Raw genomic sequence first — 22,671 nt, 5'->3', positions numbered from 1 at the left:
TTTTTTCATAAGTTTGTTCGCCTCATCAACGTCTTCTTTTGTAAAGTGTCTGTCTGTTCCTATCCTTTGCCCACTTTTGAATGGGTTTGTTTTTTTTCTTGTAAATCTGTTTTAGTTCTTTGTAGATTCTGGATATTAGCCCTTTGTCAGATGGGTAGATTGCAAAAATGTTTTCCTATTCTGTTGGTTGCCGGTTCACTCTAATGATTGTTTCTTTTGCTGTACAGAAGCTCTGGAGTTTAATTTGAACTCATTTGTCTATTTTGAATTTTGTTGCCATTGCCTTTCGTGTTTTAGCCATGAAGTCCTTGCCTATGCCTGTGTCCTGAATGGTTTTGCCTAGGTTTTCTTCTAAGGTTTTTATAGTGTTAGTTCTTCTATTTAAGTCTTTAATCCACCTGGAGTTAATTTTAGTGTAAAGTGTCAGGATCGGGTCCAGTTTCTGCTTTCTGCACATGGCTAGCCAGTTTTCCCAACACCATTTATTAAACAGGGAATCCTTTCCCCATTGCTTGTTTTTCTCAGGTTTGTCAAAGATCAGATGATTGTAGATGTGTGGTTTTGCTTCCGAGGCCTCGGTTTCATTGGTCTATGTCTCTGTTTTGGTACCAGTACCATGCTGTTTTGATTACTGTGGCCTTGTAGTATAGTTTGAAGTCAGGTAGCATGATGCCTCCAGCTTTGTTCGTTTTACTTAGGATTGTATTGGCTATGCAAGCTTTCTTTTGGTTCCATATGAAGTTTGCAGTGGTTTGTTCCAGTTCTATGGAGAAGGTTATTGGTAGCTTGATGGGGATAGTGTTGAATCTATAAATTACTTTGGGCAGTATGGCCATTTTCACAATATTGATTCTTCCCAACCATGAGCACAGGTTGTTTTTCCATCTGTTTGTGTCCTCTCTCATTTCATTGAGCATTGGTTTGTAGTTCTCCTTGAAGAGGTCCTTTACATCCTTTGTTAGTTGTATTCCCAGGTCTTTTATTCTTTTTGTGGCAATTCTGAATGGGAGTTCACTTTTGATTTGGCTCTCTGTTTGTTATTGGTGTATAGAAATGCTTGTGATTTCTGCACATTGATTTTGTATACTGAGACTTTGCTGAAGTTGCTTATCAGTTTCAGGAGATTTTGGGCAGAGACAATGGGGTCTTCTGCATATACAATCATGTCATCCACAAATAGAGACAATTTGACTTCCTCTCTTCCTATTTGAATACCCTTTATTTCTTTTTCTTGCCTGATTGCCCAGGCTAGAACTTCCAATGCTATATTAAATAGGAGCGGTGAGAGAGGGCGTCCTTGTCCAGTGCCAGATTTCAAAGGGAATGCTTCCAGTTTTTACCCATTCAGTATGATATTTCCTGTGGGTTTGTCATAAATAGCTTTTATTATTTTGTGATACATACCATTGATGGCTAGTTTATTGAATATTTTTAGCATAAAACGATGTTGAATTTTGTCAAAGACCTTTTCTGCATCTGTTGAGGTAATCATGTGGTTTTTGTCTTTGGTTCTGTTTATGTGATGGATGTTGAACCAGCCTTACATCCCAGGGATGAAGCCTACTTGATCATGATGAATAAGCTTTTTGATTTGCTGTTGCATTCTGTTTTCCAGTAGTTTATTGAAGATTTTTGCTTCGATATTCCTCATGGATATTGGCCTGAAGATTTCTTTTTAGGTTGCGTCTCTGCCCGGTTTTGGTATTAGGATGATATTAGTCTCATAAAATGAGTTGTGGAGGATTACCTCTTTTTGTATTGTTTGGAATAGTTTCAGAAGGAATGGTACCAGCTCCTCTTTGTAAGTCAGGTAGAATTCAGCTGTAAACCCATCTGGACCTGGGCTTTTTTAAATTGGTAGGCTATTACTTGCTGCCTCAACTTCTGCCCTTGTTATTTATCTATTCAGGGATTCAACTTCTTCCTGATTTGGTCTTGGGAGAGTGCAGGTATCCAGGAATTTATCCATTTCTTCCAGATTTACTGGTTTGTGTGCATAGAGTAGTTTGTAGTAATCTCTGATGATAGTTTGTATTTCTGTGGAATTGGTGGTGAAGTCACCTTTATAGTTTTTTATTGCATCTATTTGATTCTTCTCTCTTTTCTTTTTAATTAGTTTGGCTAGTGGTCTATCTTTTTTGTTCATCTTCTCAAAAAACCAGCTCCTAGATTTGTTGATTTTTTGAAGGGTTTTTGTGTCTCTGTCTCCTTCATTTCTGCTCTGATCTTAGTTATTTCTTGTCTTCTGCTAGTTTTCAGGATTTTTTTTTCTTGCTCCTCTAACTCTTTCAATTTTGATGTTAGGTGTCAATTTTATACCTTTCCTTGATCCTCATGTGGGCATTTATTGCTATGAATTTCCTTCTAGACACTGCTTTGAATGTGTCCCAGAGATTCTGATATGCTGTGTCTTCATCCTCATTGGTTTCGAAGAACATCTTTATTTCTGCCTTCATTTCATTATTTATCCAGTCTACATCCAAGAGCCAGTTGTTCAATTTCCATGAATTTTGTGCCGTTCTGAGTTCGTTTCTTAATCCTGAGTTCTAATTTGATTGCACTGTGGTCTGAAAGACTATTCGTTATTATTATTATTATTTTTTTTTTTTTGCATTTGCTGAGGAGTGATTTACTTCCAATTATGTGGGCAATTTTAGAGTCGTTGTGATGTGGTGCTGAGATGAATGTATATTCTGTGGATATGGGGTGGAGAGTTCTGTAGATGTCTATTAAATTTGCTTGGTCCAGCTCTGCATTCAATTCATTGACGTCCTTGTTAATTTTTTTGTCTTGTTGATCTGTCTAATATTGACAGTGGAGTGTTAAAGTCTCCCACTATTATTGTACAGGAGTCTAAGTCTCTTTGTAGGTCATTAAGGACATGCATTATGTATGTGGGTTCTCCTTTATTGAGTGCATGTATATTTAGGATCATTAGCTCTTCTTGTTGTATTGATTCTTTTACCATTATGTAATTCCCTTCTCTGTCTCTTTTGATTTTTGTTGGTTTAAAGTGTGCTTTATCAGAAGCTATGATTGCCACCCCTGCTTTTTTTTCTTGCTCTCCATTTGCTTGGTAAGTCTTCTGTCCCTTTATTTTGAGTCTATGTGTGTCTTTGCACATGAGATGGGTTTACTGAATACAGCACACTGATGGTTCTTGGCTTTTTATCCAATTTGCCAGTCTGTGTCTTTTGATTGGAGCATTTAGTCCATTTACATTTAATGTTAATATTGTTATGTGTGAATTTGATCCTGCCATTTTATTACTGGTTGGTTGTTTTGCCCTTTGGTTGGGTAATTTCTTCATTGCATCATTGGTCTTTACCATTTGGTTCTTTATTGCAGTGGCTGTTACTGATTTTTTCTTTCTGTGTTTAGTGCTTCCTTCTGGAGCTCTTGCAGGGCAGATCTGGTAGTGACAAAATCCCTCAGCAATTGCTTGCCCATAAAGGATTTCGTTTCTCCTTCATTTATGAAGCTTAGTTTGGCTGGATATGAAATTCTAGGTTGAAAATTCTTTTCTTTAAGAATGTTGAATATTGGCCCCCACTCTCTTCTGGCTTGAAGGGCCTCTGCCAAGAGATCCACTGTGAGTCTGATGTGCTTCGCTTTGTGGGTGACCCGACCTTTCTTTCTGGCTGTCCTTAGTATTTTTTCCTTTGTTTCAACCCTGGTGAACCTGACGATTATGTGCCTTTGAGTTGCTTTTCTCGAGGAGTATCATTGGGGTGTTCTCTGTATTTCCTGTATTTGAATGTTGGCCTGCATTGCTAGGTTAGGGAAGTTCTCCTGGATAATATCCTGAAGAGTGTTTTCCAGCTTGGATTCATTCTCCCCATCATCTTCTGGTATACCGATCAGATGTTCATTATGTCTTTTCACATAGTCCCATATTTCTTGAAGGCTTTGTTCTTTTCTTTTCACTCTTTGTTCTCTTTTCTTGCCTTCTCATTTTATTTCTTTGATTTGATCTTCAATCTCTGATATTCTTTCTTCTGCTTCATCTATTTGGCTATTGAAACTTGTGTATGCTTCATGAAGTTCTTATGCTGTGTGTTTCAGCTCCATCAAGTCGTTTTTGTTCTTCTCTAAGCTAGTTATTCTAGTTAGCATTTCATCTAACCTTTTTTCAACGTTTTTAATTTCTTTGCTTTGGGATAGAACGTGTTCCTTTAACTCAGAGAGGTTTGTTATTACCCATCTTCTGAAGCCTGCTTCTGTCAATACATCAAATTTATTCTCCTTCCCGCTTTGTTCCCTTGCTGGTGAGGAGCCGTGAACACATCATGGGGGAGAGACATTTCCAGTTCTTGATGATTTCATTCTTCTTGGGCTGGTTTCTCCCCATCTCTTGGATTTGTGTAATTTTGATCTCAGGTAGCTGCTTAGGGAGGCTGCCTTTCCTTTGTCTGCCTGCGGAGGCACTGCTGGGCTGCCACAGATTCAGTAGAGCTGTTGTGTCTTATTTACTCAGGAAAATTAGGCTAGTTTCAGTAATTGCTGCTTCTCTTCTGCCCGCTGAGCTGGAGCATTCCTGGTTGCTCTCTAACTGATGTTCTGGGTGTCTAACTCTGGAGTGAGAGTTTTTTGGCCTGCTGGGCTTTGTGTGATAGCAGGGAACCCGTCCTGTCTGCGTTTAGGCTGTTTCTCTGTGTTCTGTTGCCTATCTTACTGGGGGCAGGTAGCTCTGTCCCACTGGCTTTTTGGCTTTCTCAGCGTCAGCCAGTGCTTCCACCTAGATCTATGCTGACAGCCCCAGAGCCAAAGTTGCTGTTTTGCCCTGTTCAGGCAGCTCACTAAGGCTTTTCAGCCCGGTGAAGATCTCCTGTTCTGTGGGTTGTAGAGGGCTTGGGTAGAGTGCTGTGTCCGAACCGAAGTTCCAGAGAGGGAGAACCCCTGGCCCTCCCGTCAGTTGCACAATCCTCCTCGGTGGGCAGTGCCAAACCTTGTCACAACTTGACCTATTTGGTTTATACCCACTGTCCAGCCAGACCCACAAAATGAACCTGGTACCTGACTTGGAATTGTGGAGATGACTCAGCTTCTGTGTCTCTCTCGCTGGGAGCTGCTTTCTGGAGCGGCCTCTTATTCTGCCATCTTGGGATCCTCCCTAACTTACATTATTCTAATAATTCCTCAAGTTATAATCCAAATTCTTTACATGGAATACAAGTCCTTCTAGGCTATAACTTCTTTTTATAGCTCCAGAATCACTTCTGCCTACTCCTATGAAATTAATGTTCTGGCATCACTAAATCTTCAGAATTCTTCCTTTAAGTTGTGACAGTGCAATTATGACAGTATAATACCCTATATTTACCCCAAATGTAGTAGTTACCATATTGTTGAAATTGTCCACTTATACTTTTGTTTCCTAATAAACTTTGAAAAGGAAACAATCTGATTCACTGATGAGAGATTGTGTCAAAATTAATATACATTGAATGAATGTATAAGCAGAAGAAAAGAAGGCAGGTAGGAAAGCAGGAAGAAAAGAAACAATTGATTTTGCACTGATTTAAAAATTTTCCTTCAGTGCTCTCTGCTGTACTGTAACAAATATGTAACCAAAAATAAAAATTCAAAGCTGGAGATTTTTCTTACTAGTTACTTTTATTTGCTTTTGAAACCCATTAGAATAATTTCAGTAGATGACTTCCATAATTTTATCTACTGATATACCCACTCTTACTGATGCATAAACTCCATTATTTCTGTACTCTAACAGCACTTCCCAGACTTACATTACTCGATAGATAGGTGGTATAGTGTCATGAAATTATTTTTGCTTCAAAATGAATGTCTTCATTAAATTCATTTTTCTGAACTTCATTTGTATTATTCAGAGGGATTAATGACAACAATTTATAAATTAGACCTCATGTTTTTCTTTTCCTATTGCCTTTGAAAAAATGTTATAATTAAATTAAAATTTGTATATACAAGTAAAACTCCAAAGTCTGATGAAAACTGATAGAAAACTGTACAGAATAATGGCTTCTAAAGATGTCCATGCCCTAGTTTTTGGAATATATGACCATGTAACCTTACATGGTAAAAGAGACTTTGCAGATGTGATTACAGTTAGGAACTAGAGATGAGGAAATTATTTTAGATTAGGCAGGTGGGCTCAATTCAGTTACATGAATCCTTAAAAGTGAAAGATGAAAACAGTAGAGTGGCTAGAGAATTGAGACTAGAGTACAGGCAGTAGAGATTCAAAGTGGGAGAAAGACTTGACCCAACATTTTCTGGTTTGGAAGATAGATGGATGGGGAAGATGAGCCAAGGAATGTTTTTAGCCTGTAAAAGCTGGAAATGGCCATCAGCTAACATCTACCAAGAAAATGAAGACTTCACTACTGCAAGGGCAAGAAACTTAATTCTCTCCACAACCTGAAAAAAGCTTAGAAAAAGACCTCCAGAAAAGAATCCTGTACCTCTGACACAGATTTTAGTCCACTGAGGCCCTATATTAGTTTTGCATTGTTGCTATAACCGATTACCACAAATTTAGTGACTAAAAAGAGCACAAACATATTATCTTTCAATTCTATAGGTTAGAAGTTTAGCCCTGGTCTCATCAGACTTAAAGCAAGGTGTTTGATAGGCTGTGTCCCTTTTTGGAGGCTATAAAGGAGAATTAATTTCTTGTTGTCAGCTGAGGGACATTTTAGTTCCAGAGGCCATAGCTTTTCTTGACTTATGCACCACTTCCTCCATATTCAAAATCAACAATGATTGGTAGAGCCTTTATCATTGTTTTATCTCTTTGACTCACTCTTCTATCTTCCTCTTCTACTTTTAAGAATTTGTGGAATTAGTAATGGCCTTCCCCAAACTCTCCTTATCTCAAGGTCCTTAACATTATTCATATTATATTGCCATATAAACTAATCACTTCAGTGAATAGGATGTGAATAACTTTGGAGGTCCCATTGTTCTGTTTACCATAGACTTTGCTGGATTTCTGACCTAAATAACTGTAAGGAAATAAATTTGCATGGTTTTAAGTCAGTAAAGTTGTGGTAATTTTTTATGGCAGCCATAAAATACTAATACAGGTACCAATAGAATTATTCAAAGATTAAGCTGACATGTGGCTAATTTACTGGTTTTAAGCCAGTAAATTTGTGGTAATTTATTATGGCAGCCATAGAAAACTGATATAAGAATGAATAGCATCTTTCACAGATTAAATTAACATTTATATAGTACTGTAAGAATGACACATAAATGTCCTAATTTAGTTTAGTGAGCTAAGCATTTATATTACTACCATTTACCAAAATGAGAGAATTAATGTAGCCTTTCATTTATGTACAAATCAAGCATGCAGTTTTTGGAGTTACTTCTGGGTTTCATATATGTCACTGAGCTCATTAGCAAGATATTTAATCTCTTTAACTATTATAATCTTATTCTATGTAATGGAATTTATCTCGTAAGTTTAAAGTTAACTGTAGAATTTATTTTAAGAGAGCATTTGGTATGGTTCCTTATACATAGTAATAAATATCAAATAAAAGGTAAATATTATCATTTTTATTTAAGACATGATCAATCATTGGCCAAAAAAAAGATTAATCTACTTTCTCTAATAAAATGACACATTTTCTGAATTTTCTATTATGTTATTGTATTAGTTTGTTTACCATGCTGATCAAGACATACCTGAGACTAAGAAGAAAAAGAGGTTTAATCAGACTTAGAGTTCCACATGACTAGGATGTCTCAGAATCATGGTGGAAGGTGAAAGGCAATTTGTACATGGTGGCAGGAAGAGAAAAAAGAGGAGGAAGCAAAAGCAGAAACCCTAATAAAACCATCAGATCTCATGAGATTTATTCACTATTATGAGAATAGCATGGGAAAGACTGGCCCCCATGATTTAATTACCTCTCCCTAAGTCCCTCCCACAGCAAGTGGGAATTCTGGGAGATTCAACTGAAGTTGAGATTTGGATGGAGTGTAATAACCTACCCTGGGCTAGCATAACTGACTCCATCTTAGTTGTAAACTCCAACCTGGCTTCCCCCTTCCTACCACAGCACCTTTGGGTGCATAACTGGGTCGTGCTGCCCTTAGAAGCACTGAAGTGTACTGTTCTTAACACTTGTAACCATTGTACCACATCCTGCTTGGCATACCTCCCTGCTGCTATTGTAAGAAAAAAAGTTTCCCTTTGTTCATTGTGTAGAAGGAACCTGATTGCCCCCTTCTTGGTAATTGTATGGAAACCACCTGTGCCCACAGCACCTTCCTCTAACTCACTTTTCTGCTTCTGTAAAATTCTGCTTCAGCTAGGTACTCCCCTCCCCTACCTAAATCAAAGTATAAAAGATAATTAGGCCTCTTCTTCGAGGTGGAGAGAATTTTGAGCATTAGCCGTCTCTCAGTCACCAGCTAAATAATAAAGGACTCTTAATTTGAAACTCAGAGCATGGCACTATTCCTTCTAAATCGCTTAGTCACAACAGGGGGAATAGCGAAGCTATATCATTCCACCTGCTGGCCCCTCCAAATCTCCTGTCTTCACATTTTAAAATCAATCATACCTTCACATTTCAGAATTAACACAAAGATCCACAATCCAAAGTCTCATCTGAGACAAGGCAAGTCCCTTCTACCTATGAGCCTGTACAATCAAAAACAAGCTAATTACTTCCTGTAAACAATGGGGGCACAGGTATTGGATAAAAACAGCCATCCCAAATAGGAGACAAAGGCCAAAACAACGGGGTTACAGGGCCCATGCAAGTCTGAAATCCAGTGGGACAGTCAAATTTTAAAGCTTCAAAATGATTTTTTTTCGACTCTAGGTCTCACTTCCAGGTTACGCTAATACAAAATGTGGGATCTTATGGTCTTGGGTAGCTCTGCCCCTGTGGCTTTGCAGGGAACAGCCTCCCTCCTGGCTGCTTTCACTGGATAGCATTGAGTGTCTGCAGCTTTTCTAGGTACATGGTGCAAGCTATCAGTGGATCTACCATTCTGGGTCTGAAGGACAGTGACCCTCTTCTTACAGATCTACTAGTCAGTGCCCCACGAGGGACTTCATATGGGGGCTCTGGCCCTACATTTCTCTTCTACACTGCCCTAGCAGAGGCCTCGCCCCTGCAGCAAACTTTTGCCTGAGCATCCAGGTATTTCCATACATCTTCTGAAATCTAGGTTGAGGTTCCCAAACCTGAATTCTTGACATCTATGGACCTGCAGGCTTAATATCATGTGGAAGCTGCCAAGGCTTTGGGTTTCCACCCTCTGAAACCACAGACTGAGCTCTATATTGGCCCCTTTCAGCCACAGCTGGAGAGGCTGGGACATGGGACACCAAGTGCCTGGGCTACACATAGCACTGGGACCTTGGGCCCAGCCCACAAAGCCACTTGTTCCTCCTGGGCTTCTAGGCCTGTGATGGGAAGGACTGGAGTGAAGGTCTCTGACATGGCCTAGAGACATTTACTCTATGGTCTTGGGGATTAACATTAGACTCCTTGCTATTTATGCAAATTTCTGTAGCTGGCTTGAATTTCTCTTAAAAAAATGTTTTTTTCTTTTCCACTGCATTGTCAGGCTGCAAATTTTCTCAACGTTTATGCTATGTTTCCCTTTGAAAAGGAATGATTTTAAGAGCACCCAAGTCACTTTTTGAATGCTTTGTTGCTTAGAAATTTCTTCTGTCAGACACCCTAAATCATCTCTCTCAAGTTCAATGTTCCACAAATCTCTAGGGCAGGGGCAAAATGCTGCCAGTCTCTTTGCTAAAACATAACAAGAGTCACCTTTGCTTCAGTTCCCAAAAAGTTCCTCATCTCATTTGAGACCACCTCAGCCTGGACCTCATTCATATCACTTTCAGCATTTTTATAAAAGCCATTCAACAAGTCTCTAGGATGATCCAAACTTTCCCACATTTTCCTGTCTTCTTCTAAGCCTTCCAAATGTTCCAAGATCTGTCTTTTACCCAGTTCCAAAGTTGCTTCCGCATTTTTGGGTATCTTTTCTGCAATGCCTCACTCTACTGGTACCAATTTGCTGTATTAGTTCATTTTCACACTGCTGATAAAGACATACCTGAGACTGGGAAGAAAAAGAGGTTTAATTGGACTTACAGTTCCACACGGTTGGGGAGGCCTTAAAATCATGGCAGGAGGTGAAAGGTACTTCTTACATGGTGATGGGAAGAGAAAAATGAAGAGAAAGCAAAAGTGGAAACCTCAGATAAAGTCATCAGATCTTGGGAGACTTATTTCCTATTAGGACAGTAGCACAGGAACAATCAGCCCCCATGATTTAATTACCACCCCTCCCCCACCCGGGTCCCTCCCACAACATGTGGGAATTCTGGGAGATACAATTCAAGTTGAGATTTGGGTAGGGACACAGCCAAACCATATCAATTCTCTTTAATCATAGTGTCAGCAAATGTAGAGCCCATACTATACATGGAATAAGATACAGCCTTTTATGTCACAGAACTTATAACAAGAAAGATAAATGTTTTAAAAGTTGCTAATAATTAAATAAGTAACAGCAAGCATGTACATACCAGGCAAAATTAGTGCAGGCTTTTGTGTTTCGCTTTTCTAAATTTATTGGAAGTGTACGTAATATGGAGCTACTCGACTGGGTAGTTAGTAAATAAGAACATGTTTCTCTTGGGAGATAATGTTGAAGCAGAGACCTAACGGATGAGAAGAAGTAAGGTGAATGAACTGAAGAGTAGAGTGTTCAAGGCAGCAACTGGAAGGCAAGATCAACTGTCTAAGAAGGCCATAATAACTTTTATCTCAGGCTATAGTTCTCATCAGAAACCCAAAGCTGAAAGCCATTTTTTAATGCTGTTTCTGAACCAGTGACTCTTTAGGGATTATGTGTGCATAGTTTAGGAAAGGAGAAAAGTGAATCAGGGAAGTTAATTTGTCTTTAGTAATTCAGGCATAAAGAAAGTGATTCCAAAGTAAGAGCAATCATGTATAACTACAGATGTGTAAGACAGATGTGTTTTCTGAGCTCCTACAGTGATATGAGAACTGAACTGATCAATCATTGCTATTAATCCTTGAGTGACTTCCTTATCCTCATTTCTGCTTTCTATTAAATATCATGTTAGTACAGAGCATCAATACTTGAATATAGTAGCCTGTCAGCATGGAAACAATATTTATCTAAATCAGACTCTGGCATGGCTAAACCTGTATATTGTGATAATAGTTAATATATTTTTTAATATTCCTATGATGTGTGATACGGTGTTCTAATATTTTTACCTGTATTAACTCACTCTTCACAACAACCATATGAGGCATGTTCTGTTATTACACTTACACATTACAGATGAGTACACTAAAGGTTAAATACCTGGTATAAGGTCACGTAGCTAATAAATGGCAGAGTTGAGATTTGAGCTCATGTAATCCAGTTCTAAAATCCACATCCCTAATCACACAGTATGATAAATATGGTACAATGCATAAAAGAGATGCTTATATAATACCAAATATGCTGATGTACCACAAGTTAACAAGTTGATGGAAAATAATTATAATTTTAAATGTAAATGAACCATCCTGAATATATTTTATATCTTCAGTTATAGGGTATCATCTAGTAAAACATGGCAATGAGATCCTAACAATATGTCTTCTTGCAGGGCAACCTTGTAGTGACTCTTTCTGAGCAAGTTCTTAGAAAATGATTGAAGTGGATCTACAAAGCAGTAGGCAATTATTGGCAGACTGTATGAGTATGTGCATTCAGAGCTGAAACACAGAGGCTCCTAGAATAAGTTTGAGAATTACTTACAAGGAAAATTGACAGGATACAGTTGCTGATGGATGATTGAGGTCAATGGTTTTATCAAAGTTAATGCCGAGGTTTCTGGCTTGAGTGATTAGATCATGATCAAAGCCATCATTGAGGCTTGAAACATAAGAGGATCTTCAGATACAGCAGTAAAGGTAAATCTGGTTCTGGTTATGATGACTTGAGATGATGACACAAGTGGGGATGCTCAGTCGAATACATGTGTCCAAGATTTATGATACAGATAGGAGCTAAATGGATCAATCAGGGACTTGTCAATATTAAGAGAGTAATGAAATGTAAATGAATGAACAAGAACAAGATCCTCTGAAAGAGTGTACTGAGTAAAAGAGAGGTCATAGAACAGAAACAATATTTGGGGAATGTGAAAATGTGAAGGGTTTTGGAAAAGTAAAAGGAAATTGCCAGAGATGTGAGGGTAAAACTAGTGAAGGATCATGTCCTAGAAATTAAGGAAAGACATTTATTTTGTAAATATTTTTTTCTGAAACTCACAGATACTCTAGAGAAATACTGATGCTTTCACAAACCGTTTTTAAATGCAACATAAAGTATGTTAAATTCCTTAGCAAACAGTAAAACCAAATCTAGTTATCATTTAGTGGTCAACATAGAACTCTTTGTGGCTGAGTTCTTTTCAGAAATAAGTATCATAAAGATATATTAAAGCAGAGCTATTTACATTTTTAGCTTCCTCTTTGAAGATGGTGATAATAGTGGCATCACTGAACGCTTATAGACTTTCTTCAATTCTCTATTTTGTAAGAAAATTCTATCTATACTTGGAAGAGATTATACACAAAGAAAAACTATGGTTCAGATTATGGGTGGTACTTGTCTTTCTTCTTCAAAATTATATTTGCTGTTTTTGTTAGGCTTTATAATATTGAAAAGGATCTAAGGTGATGTCCAGAGCCTGTTCTAACCCCTGCCACCACCTATCAATTCAAGATGTCAGCAAGAATGGCAACTCTTTTTGAAGTTCTCTTCATTCTTCATGACTTTGAAAAACAAGTGACACCTTCCACAAATGCACGTGTTTAGTTTAGATTCCCTATGCTCAATCCTTACAGGACTTTATTAACAAATTAATCATTGTATTTGTTTATTTGTTCAATAAATATGAAGTATATGATGTTTTACACGTCATACTAGAGCTAAGGAAATAGAGATGAACAAAACAGGAACTGTTGCTTTACTGGTGGAGAATGGTAAAATCTATGACTAGAGGAGGGCAGACCATGCCACAGTTAATAAAGGCCCAGACACAGAAGCCCATGGGGGAACATTGAGGGGGAAATAATTGGAATGGACTTTAGATTTGGATGGCCAAATGACCAAAATTTATTTTGTTTGATTCATTAAAATGGAATCTTCTTACTAGTTCTCCAACTCCTACATCATTGCAATGGTTTTGGCAAGATAGAAAGGGGAAGACAAAAATAATACTGACTTTTGAAAAGAATCCATCTAATAGAAGCATTTTTTCTATTAAATTCCCTTTGATATACACTTAAATGTGATTTTTTTCAAGACCTGTGCACGGAAGTAGAAGGGTCTCCTCTCTTGAAAATTACACAGGCTTAATCTACCTTTGCCTCTGACAATTGGGATCCTGCTCAATGACTCAGTACTTTCAAATAAACAGAACTTCCATTATTAAAGGAAGGCACTTTTATTTTCTCAAATCTCATTCATTTGGGGGTAGTCTTTCATCTGTTACCACATCTTTATATTTCTAATCTGCTGCTATTTTTGGTTAAATAAAATGTTTTCCCAGAAATATTAACAAATAAATATAATTTGGTTAGCTTTTATGAACACTTAACCCTTAGTTTGAGGGTCATAATAATTTTTTCAGAGATTTATTGGATGAATTATGTATAGTGTGTACACTGTACCTTTCTTGGCAGCATTAATAATTTGGGAAACTGAAATATAGCAATGGTTAAATGTATGTCTATACTTTTTTCAAGGCATCTGACTTGAATGCTTGAATAAGGGTAGGAGATTTCCCCCAAAAGAAAAGTAACATTTAGTTAGGTTAAGTGTCAGGTTGCTAGCTCACACGGTAGAAAAGTCAATATGTACCAAGTCATATTAGTGAATTTCATCTACACTGCTCAGAGGTTGTTGAACTCAATTACAGAAATGTGCAGAGTCTATTTGATGTGTGAAGAGGTTAGGAGACCACAATCAATTAAAAAGAACACATGTATATCCTGTTCTGGAGAAATAGTTGTTATAGTATACCTTGTTCTGCTTCTGCTTTTTTCTCTGAGTTTTCCTCTGAACATAGAAGAACAAAAGGTTTAATGATTCCCCAGTTTCATTTGGAACTGTTTTGTCAGCAATATCTTGTAGGAAGTCATGAAATTGTTGTTTTACTTGAAGGAAGCCTCAGGCAGCTACTATTAAACATGCTTTATTCTTTTTTATAGCAAAACCATTTGAAAATGGTCAGTATTTGGACATTTATGGAATTACAAGGGACCAGGCTGGGGAATATGAATGCAGTGCGGAAAATGATGTGTCATTCCCAGATGTGAAGAAAGTGAAAGTTGTTGTCAACTGTAAGTATCATCACCTTTTTCAAGATAAGTTCTGAGAAAGATAAAACAATTTTTCATGAAAAATTCTGACTGAAATTTGTGTTGCTGTTTTGTTTTTGTTTTTTAATTGTACTTTAGGTTCTGGTGTACATGTGCAGATCATGTAGGATTGTTGCATAGGTACCTACATGTCAATGTGGTTTGCTGCCTCCATCTCCCCATCACCTATATCTGGCATTTCTCCCCATGTTATCCCACCCCAACCTCCCCACCCCCTGCTCTCTCTCCTGTAGCCCCCCCCCCCGCAACAGACCCCAGTATGTGATGCTTCACTCCCTGAGTCCATGTTTTCTTATTGTTCAACATCCGCCTATGAGTGAGAACATGCGGTGTCTGATTTTCTGTTCCTGTTTCAGTTTACTGAGAATGATGGTTTCCAGACTTACCAATGTCCCTGCAAAGGACATGACCTCATCATTTTTTATGGCTGCATAGTATTCCATGGTGTATATGTGCCACATTTTCCTTGTCCAGTCTATCATCAGTGGGCATTTGGGTTGGTTCCAGGTCTTTGCTATTGTAAACAGTGCTGCAGTGTGTTGCTGTTTTTAAGAGGTGGTTTATTAATAAAAATCACCTACTAACACTGAAGATGTGAAAATGTTGAAATGTCGGTTAAATTGTTTAATGTAACAACTATTGTCCCAAGTAAACCCACAATAATTCAGTTTGATATACAGAGTGAAATGTGTCCAATATTCTCCTAGTCCCTGGCATTCTAACCTGTGGTATCCTTATCTAGAAAGCACTGTAACCACATGCTTGTGTTTTCCTCATGAGATTTACCAGAAGTGCACTCAGACTAAATTTAAGTGTGTAATTCCCAATCAAACCTGATAAAAATGAAGTGTGCTGGTCTGTACTCAAAGAAAAGAGCTGTAGTGTGATGCTTCTGTTACTTGGGTGACCTACTTTGATTTCATTTGGGAAAAAATAAGAGAAAATGAAGAAAGAATTTTTCCCTAAGTGTTGTTGTTAGGAAGTTAGAATATAAATTAGATTCCTGCAGAACCATCAATGCTAGTATGTTGCACACTTTCCCTCAGTGCTCCCACCACACTGATATAAGATGATTTTCCAATAAAATTCTATTATATATCTTATGATCTCAACAGCGATGATTACAATTGTTTTTACTTTTCAAAAACTGCCCCCTATGTCTTTATATAAAAAATGTTCATACTGCTTAACTTCTTCAAATAGGAGACCTTTGGGATAGTTGTATTTTACCAGAAGTATTTATAAACTATAGTTTTCGTTTTTAAAATTCTACTTACTTGTCTTTCTATATGTGGTCCTTGCTAATAATGTGCACAGTGTATTATGCCACAGATCAGAAGAAATTGTTCCGAATATATCCAGAATTGCTAAAGCTAATCAGCAGTTGTTTCATATTAATATGAGTCTTTCAGTCTCATGGGCCAAAAAATAACATTCAGAACACTCCTAACAGTTGAACTGTACACCAGAGCAAATCACTGTCATCAACTAACATTTGTCAGTGACTAATCTATGTCCCTGGGTTGAGCTGTCTTTATTACACTGCACAAATGTGCATGATACCAAGTCAGTAGGCAGTTTTTGGAGCAGAATTTCTCATGGAGTGTTCTGCAAACAAACTGGCAAAATCGCCCAAAAAACTCATGAAAAATGGAAAACACCTGGAACCCACATCAGCCACACTGATTCAGAATCCTTGTGGTGGGGAGTGTGTGTATGGTCTGGAAAACTGAATTGTAACAGGTTCCCACTGATTCTCAGGAATCTTATTGCAGAGGGCTACTGTTCATCCCTCTAGAACTCTGAAATAAGAGGTAACAAGTAAAAATTCTTGATCATTTATTACTAGCCATGTTTTTCCAAATATGTGTGAGCTGATTTTATTGTTGAAGGTTTGAGGTCTTGGGAAGTGGAGTGGAGGGAAAACAGACATAGATCTACTAAGGAAAGAATATTTTTAGCAGTGAGCACTAAGAAATGAAAACGTAAACACTGCCAAATAAACAAGGCACCAGCCCAGCAATCCTCTTGAACTCTAACACCCAATAGGTCTTTAAAATGATGTCTCTGATAGGGATGATATTAAAAACCCAGCTACCCTACAGATTTGCATGGGCCCTGTGTGCTATGTACAAGCCGCAATTGTGTCTGAATTCACACTTTTTTTTCCCTCTGACTTTAGTTTGTTGCCACTTATTGTTTAATTGAATTCTTTTTTCCCAGACAAGTGGGAAATTTAGACTGAAAAAATCAACTTAAGGAGGCAGAAACTTGAGGAGGAAACTACATAAAGAGAAGAGAGTCTATCCATAAAGCAAAACGACAGAAACTGGGGAAAAAAGATACCAAGAATGCTGAAGAGTCTGCACAGTTTCATGGACAAACAGGACAAAGACAAAAAGCAGTGTATTACTCATAGCAATAGAGTAGTCAGAGTATTGTCATTTCTTGCATGAATTCCTTAAGACCCAGTTACTACAAGGTGATAAGACGAGGGCTAGGTGACACCTGTACACATGGGTTTGTGTCATATCTGAAGCACCCTGATATTTAGAAAACTATATATATATATATATATATATGGAGAGAGAGAGGGAGAGAGAGAGAGAGAGAGAGAGAGAGAGAGAGAGAGAGATGCATTTTAGGTTCTGGAGTACATGTAAAGAACATGCAAAATTGATGCATACGTACATACATGGCAATGTGGTTTGCTGCCTTCCTTGCCTTCCTCCCGTCACCTATATCTGGCATTTCTCCCCATGTTATCCCTCCCCAAATCCCTACCCACCACTGTACCTACCCTAGTCCCCCCTCACAGACCTCAGTGTGTGATTCTCCCTTCCCTGTGTCCATATGTTCTCAGTGTTCAATACCTGCCTATGAGTAAGAACATGTGGTGTTTGATTTTCTGTTCTTGTGTCAGTTAGCTGAGAATGATGGTTTCCAGATTCATCCACGTCCCTACAAAGGACACAAAGTCATCATTTTTTATGGCTGCATAGTATTCCATGGTGTATATGTGCCACATTTTCCCTGTCCAGTCTATCATTGATGGGCATTTGGGTTGGTTCCAAGTCTTTGCTATTGTAAACAGTGCCACAATGAGCATACGTGTGCATGTGTCCTTATAATAGAATGATTTAGAATCCTTTGGATGCATACCCAGTAATCAGATTGCTGGGTCAAATGGAATTTCTGTTTCTAGGTCCTTAAGAAATCGCCACACTGTCTTCCACAATGGTTGAACTAATTTACACTCCCACCAACAGTGTAAAAATGTTCCTATTTCTCCACATCCTCTCCAGCATCTGTTGTCTCCAGATTTTTTTATGATTGCCATTCTAGCTGGCATGAGATGGTATCTCAATGTAGTTTTGATTTGCATTTCTCTAATGATCAGTGATGATGAGCATTTTTTCATACGTTTGTTGGCCTCATATATGTCTTCTTTGTCTTCTTTTGTAAATTGTCTGTTCATATCCTTTGCCCACTTTTGAATGGGTTTGATTTTTTTCTCGTAAATCTGTTTTAGTTCTTTGTAGATTTTGGATATGAGTCCTTTTCAGATGGGTAGATTGCAAAACTTTTTTCCCATTCTATTGGTTGCCAGTTCACTCTAATGATTGTTTCTTTTGCTGTACAGAAGCTCTGGAGTTTAATTAGATCCCATCTCTCTATTTTGGCTTTTGTTGCCAATGCTTTTGGTGTTTTAGCCATGAAGTCCTTGCCTATGCCTATGTCCTGAATGGTTTTGCCTCGGTTTTCTTCTAAGATTTTTATAGTGTTATTTCTTCTATTTAAGTCTTTAATCCATCTGGAGTTAATTTTAGTGTAAGGTGTCAGGAAGGGGTCCAGTTTCTGCTTTCTGCACATGGATAGCCAGTTTTCCCAACACCATTTATTGAACAGGGAATCCTTTCCCCATTGCTTGTTTTTGTGAGGTTTGTCAAAGATCAGATAGTTGTAGATGTGTGGCATTCCCTCCGAGGCCTCTGTTCTGTTCCATTGGTCTATATCTCTGTTTTGGTACCAGTACCATGCTGTTTTGATTACTGTAGCCTTGTAGTATAGTTTGAAGTCAGGTAGCATGATGCCTCTAGCTTTGTTCTTTTTGCTTAGAATTGACTTGGCTATGCAGGCTCTCTTTTGGTTCCATGTGAAGTTTAACATGTTCCCCCCCCCCATTTCTGTGAAGAAGGTCATTGGTAGCCTGATGGGGATAGCGTTGAATCTATAAATTACTTTGGGCAGTATGGCCATTTTCAAAGTATTGATTCTTCATAACCATGAGCATGGAATGTTTCTCCATCTGTTTGTGTCCTTTCTTATTTCATTGAGCATTGGTCTGTAGTTCTCCTTGAAGAGGACCTTTACATCCTTTGTTAGTTGTATTCCTAGGTATTGTCTCCTCTTTGTAGTAATTGTGAATGGCAGTTCATTCTTGATTTGGCTCTCTTTAATTCTGTTATTAGTGTATAGGAATGCTTGTGACATTTGCACATTGATTTTGTATCCTGAGATTTTGCTGAAGTTGCTTATCAGTTTATGGAGATTTGGGGCTGAGATGATAGGGTCTTCTAAATATACAATCATGTTCTCTGCAAATAGAAACAATTTGACTTCCTCCTTTCCTAACTGAATACACTTTATTTCTTTTTCTTGCCTGATTGCTCTGGCTAGAACTTCCAATACTATATTGAATAGGAGTGGTGACAGACGGCATCCTTGTCTAGTGCCAGATTTCAAATGGACTGCTTCCAGTTTTTGCCCATTCAATATCATATTGGCTGTGGGTTTCTCATAAATAGCTTTATTATTTTGAGATATGTTCTGTCAATAGCTAATTTATTGAGAGTTTTTAGCATAAAGCGCTGTTAAATTTTGTTGAAGGCCTTCTCTGCATCTGTTGAGATAATCGTGGTTTTGTCTTTGGTTCTGTCTAGTGTTGAATTACATTTATGGACTTGCGCATGTTAGATAAGCCTTGCATCTCCGTGATGAAGCCTACCTGATCGTGATGGATAGGCTTTTTGATGTGCTGTTGCAGTTGGTTTGCCAGATTTTATTGAAGATTTTTGCATCTATGTTCATCATGGATATTGGTCTGAAGTTTTCTTTTCTTGTTGAGACTCTGCCAGGTTTTGGTATCAGGATGATGTTGGTCTCTTAAAATGATTTGGGGAGGGTTTTCTCTTTTTGGATTGTTTGGGATAGTTTCAGAAGGAGTGCTACCAGCTCCTCTGTATGTCTGTTAGAACTCGGCTGTGAACCTATCTGGACCTGGGCTTTTTATAGTTGGTAAGCTATTAACTGCTGCCTCAACTTCAGCCCTTGTTAGTGGTCTATTCAGGGTTTTGACTTCTTCCTGGTTTAGGCTTGGGAGGGTGTAAGTGTCCAGGAATTTATCCATTTCTTCCAGGTTTACTGTCTTGTGTGCATAGAATTGTTTCAAAATAAAGGGATGGAGGAAGATCTACCAAGCAAATGGAGAGCAAAAAAAAGCAGGAGTTGCAATCCTAGTCTCTGATAAAATAGACTTTAAACTAACAAAGATCAAAAGAGACAACAAAGGGCATTACATAATAGTAAAAGGATCAATGTAAAAAGAAGAGCTAACAATCCTAAATAAATACGCTCCCAATACAAGAGCACTAGATACATAAAGCAAGCTCTTAATGACCTACAAAAAGACTTAGACGCCCATACAATAATAGTGGGAGACTTTAACACTCCACTGTCAATATTAGACAGATCTACAAGACAGAAAATTAACAAGGATATCTAGGACTTGAACTCAGACCTGGGCCAAGCAAACCTAATAGATATTTACAGAACTCTCCACCCCAAATCCACAGAATATACATTCTTCTCAGCACCACATTACACTGACTCTAAAATTGACCACAAAATTGGAGGCAAATCACTCCTCAGCAAATGCAAAGAACGGAAATTATAACAAACAGTCTCTCGGACCACAGTGCAATCAAATTAGAACTCGGAATTCAGAAACTAACTCAGAACTGCACAATTTCATGGAAATTGAACAACTGGCTCTTGAATGTTGACTTCATAAACAATGAAATGAAGGCAGAAACAAAGATGTTCTTCGAAGCCAACGAGAACAAAGATACAACATACCAGAATCTCTGGGACACATTTAAAGCAGTGTCTACAGGGAAATGTATGGCAATAAATGCCCACGTGAGAAGCAAGGAAAGGTCTAAAATCGACACCCTTTTATCAAAATTTAAAGAGCTAGAGGAGCAAGATCAAAAAAAACTCAAAAGCTAGCAGAAGACAAGAAATAACTAAGATCAGAGCAGAACTGAAGGAGATAGAGACACACACACAAAAACACCTTCAAAAAAAAAATCAACAAATCCAGGGCTGGTTTTTTGAAAAGATGAACAAAATAGACAGACTAATAGCCAGATTAATAAAAAAGAAAAGAGAGAAGAATCAAGTAGATACAATAAAAAATGATAAAGGGGATATCACCACAGATTCCACAGAAATACAAACCACCATCAGAGATAACTACAAACAACTCTTTTTTTTTTTTTTATAATGGCAGCAAACAAGCCTGCCCTTTGCCATACAGGGAGAAATTATCTTTATTACAATTGATTGTAAACAAATCTGCCCTTTACTCCATAGAGAGAACTACTTACTTCTGTCTTCTAAGACTGAAAATTTAGGAACAAAAGCTGTCAGTGCCTCTGCTTACAAAGTATGCAGAAATGTGAGAGACCCATGCAGAATTCTCTTCTAACACAAGATGTGAGCTGGAACATTTGAAGTAGGGCCTGAAGATATTCTATCAGCTAACAAAGGTGCTTTAGTGGTTTTGTTAAGGGTGTCAGACACTGTAGAATGGATAGAAAAGAAGACTTTGTTAATCACTTTAACTTAAGAGGGAAAACAGCAGGAAAAAGGGGAAAAAAAATTAAACAGTAGGGTAGTGCTTTTTAAATCGTAACACAGGCTACCTTTTTCTAAGAAGAATTTTCAGGTAGATAAGTGCAGTTATAAGTTGACATGTTGCTGAAGACATAATAGTAACTTGTCTCATATTAAGAAAATAGACCCAATAGGATTTTTAAATGATTTGAAACAATCAGTTTTGCCATTTGCTTCTCCCTGAATCATGCCTTTGATAATTCAACCTTTTCTAAATGTTCCATGGAAAACTGTGTTTATTACTGGTTTCTTTACTACTAATTGTGTTTAATACTGATATCACACATATATAAGTGATATCTAAGGTGTGAAGGAGATCTGATTGTGAGTATGCCTGTAAATGTTTCTGGTTATAATAGGGCTTGCAAGGTGTTAATTTTGTGAACTTGGCCCTTTAAAAGTCAAAAATTGAGAGTTACTTCTAGATTTTGCTGAGATGATTTCCCAGAGGAAATTAACCAAAGCCTACTGAACAAACTTTAGTTTGTCAAAGCCCAAAATTGAGCACAGTGCTCTATGTTACCAGCATGGAACTGCACATCCCCTGATAACCTGCAGATCCCCTAAAGATAGTATCATGCCAGGTTCAAGATGGCCCTTTCTTTCATCTTTATTAATCAATATTGATTGTGCACATGGAATTACAGTAGCTTTGTGAGTTATAATTTGAAGAGAAACTTTGTCCCTTTTCCCAAATGGGGTTCAAGATGAAATGTAATAAATTTTTATAAGCTCTGGTAGATTCGGTTATGTGGTAAGTCAATTTGAGAAGATTTCGTTTTCCTGAAAGTTAGAAATGTTTAATGTTTTACTACTTATCTAATACATTTGGCACATTCACTATATATAGAAAATATACATATATAATAAATAACATCAAATCTGTCACTGTGGATTTCTATTCAATTTAATTATATAGCAGTTTGGTGAGGTAATTGATATAATGAACTATATAATTGATTATATAGATCGGGCTGGTTGGTAGGTTGAATAAATCAGTTCATTTTGAGTTATTCACAGAAAGCCTTACTATAGATAGAAAGAAATTTGTAAGCATTAATGCAATGGATTATTTCTAAGTAGGGGGATCTTAAGTGTTTATTCTCCATGTCTTTATCTGTAATTTTTTCCTTGTGTGTTTTCATGTGAAAGAATTCCTTGTCCACTTTTTTAAAAACTAAAATAATGAAAAGGGATTATGGAAATTATCATAACTAAACCTTATGACACCACACACACACACACACACACACACACACACACACAC

At 37.6% G+C, this 22,671-nt stretch overlaps 1 protein-coding gene across 1 annotated transcript in view; it reads left to right on the top strand.

Annotated features, from left to right (window-relative positions):
* Positions 1-22,671, top strand: part of NEGR1 (neuronal growth regulator 1) — a 932,106-nt gene that overhangs the window by 613,534 nt on the left and 295,901 nt on the right. The window contains exon 4 of the mRNA XM_003921414.4: positions 14,274-14,405. Coding sequence (XP_003921463.1) covers positions 14,274-14,405 — 132 coding nt within the window. The remainder of the gene's footprint in view (positions 1-14,273; positions 14,406-22,671) is intronic.

The sequence above is a fragment of the Saimiri boliviensis genome, chromosome 11 (assembly GCF_048565385.1).
Source record: "Saimiri boliviensis isolate mSaiBol1 chromosome 11, mSaiBol1.pri, whole genome shotgun sequence".
NCBI classification, from domain to species: domain Eukaryota; kingdom Metazoa; phylum Chordata; class Mammalia; order Primates; family Cebidae; genus Saimiri; species Saimiri boliviensis.
This window is presented reverse-complemented; position numbering and strand designations above follow the sequence as displayed.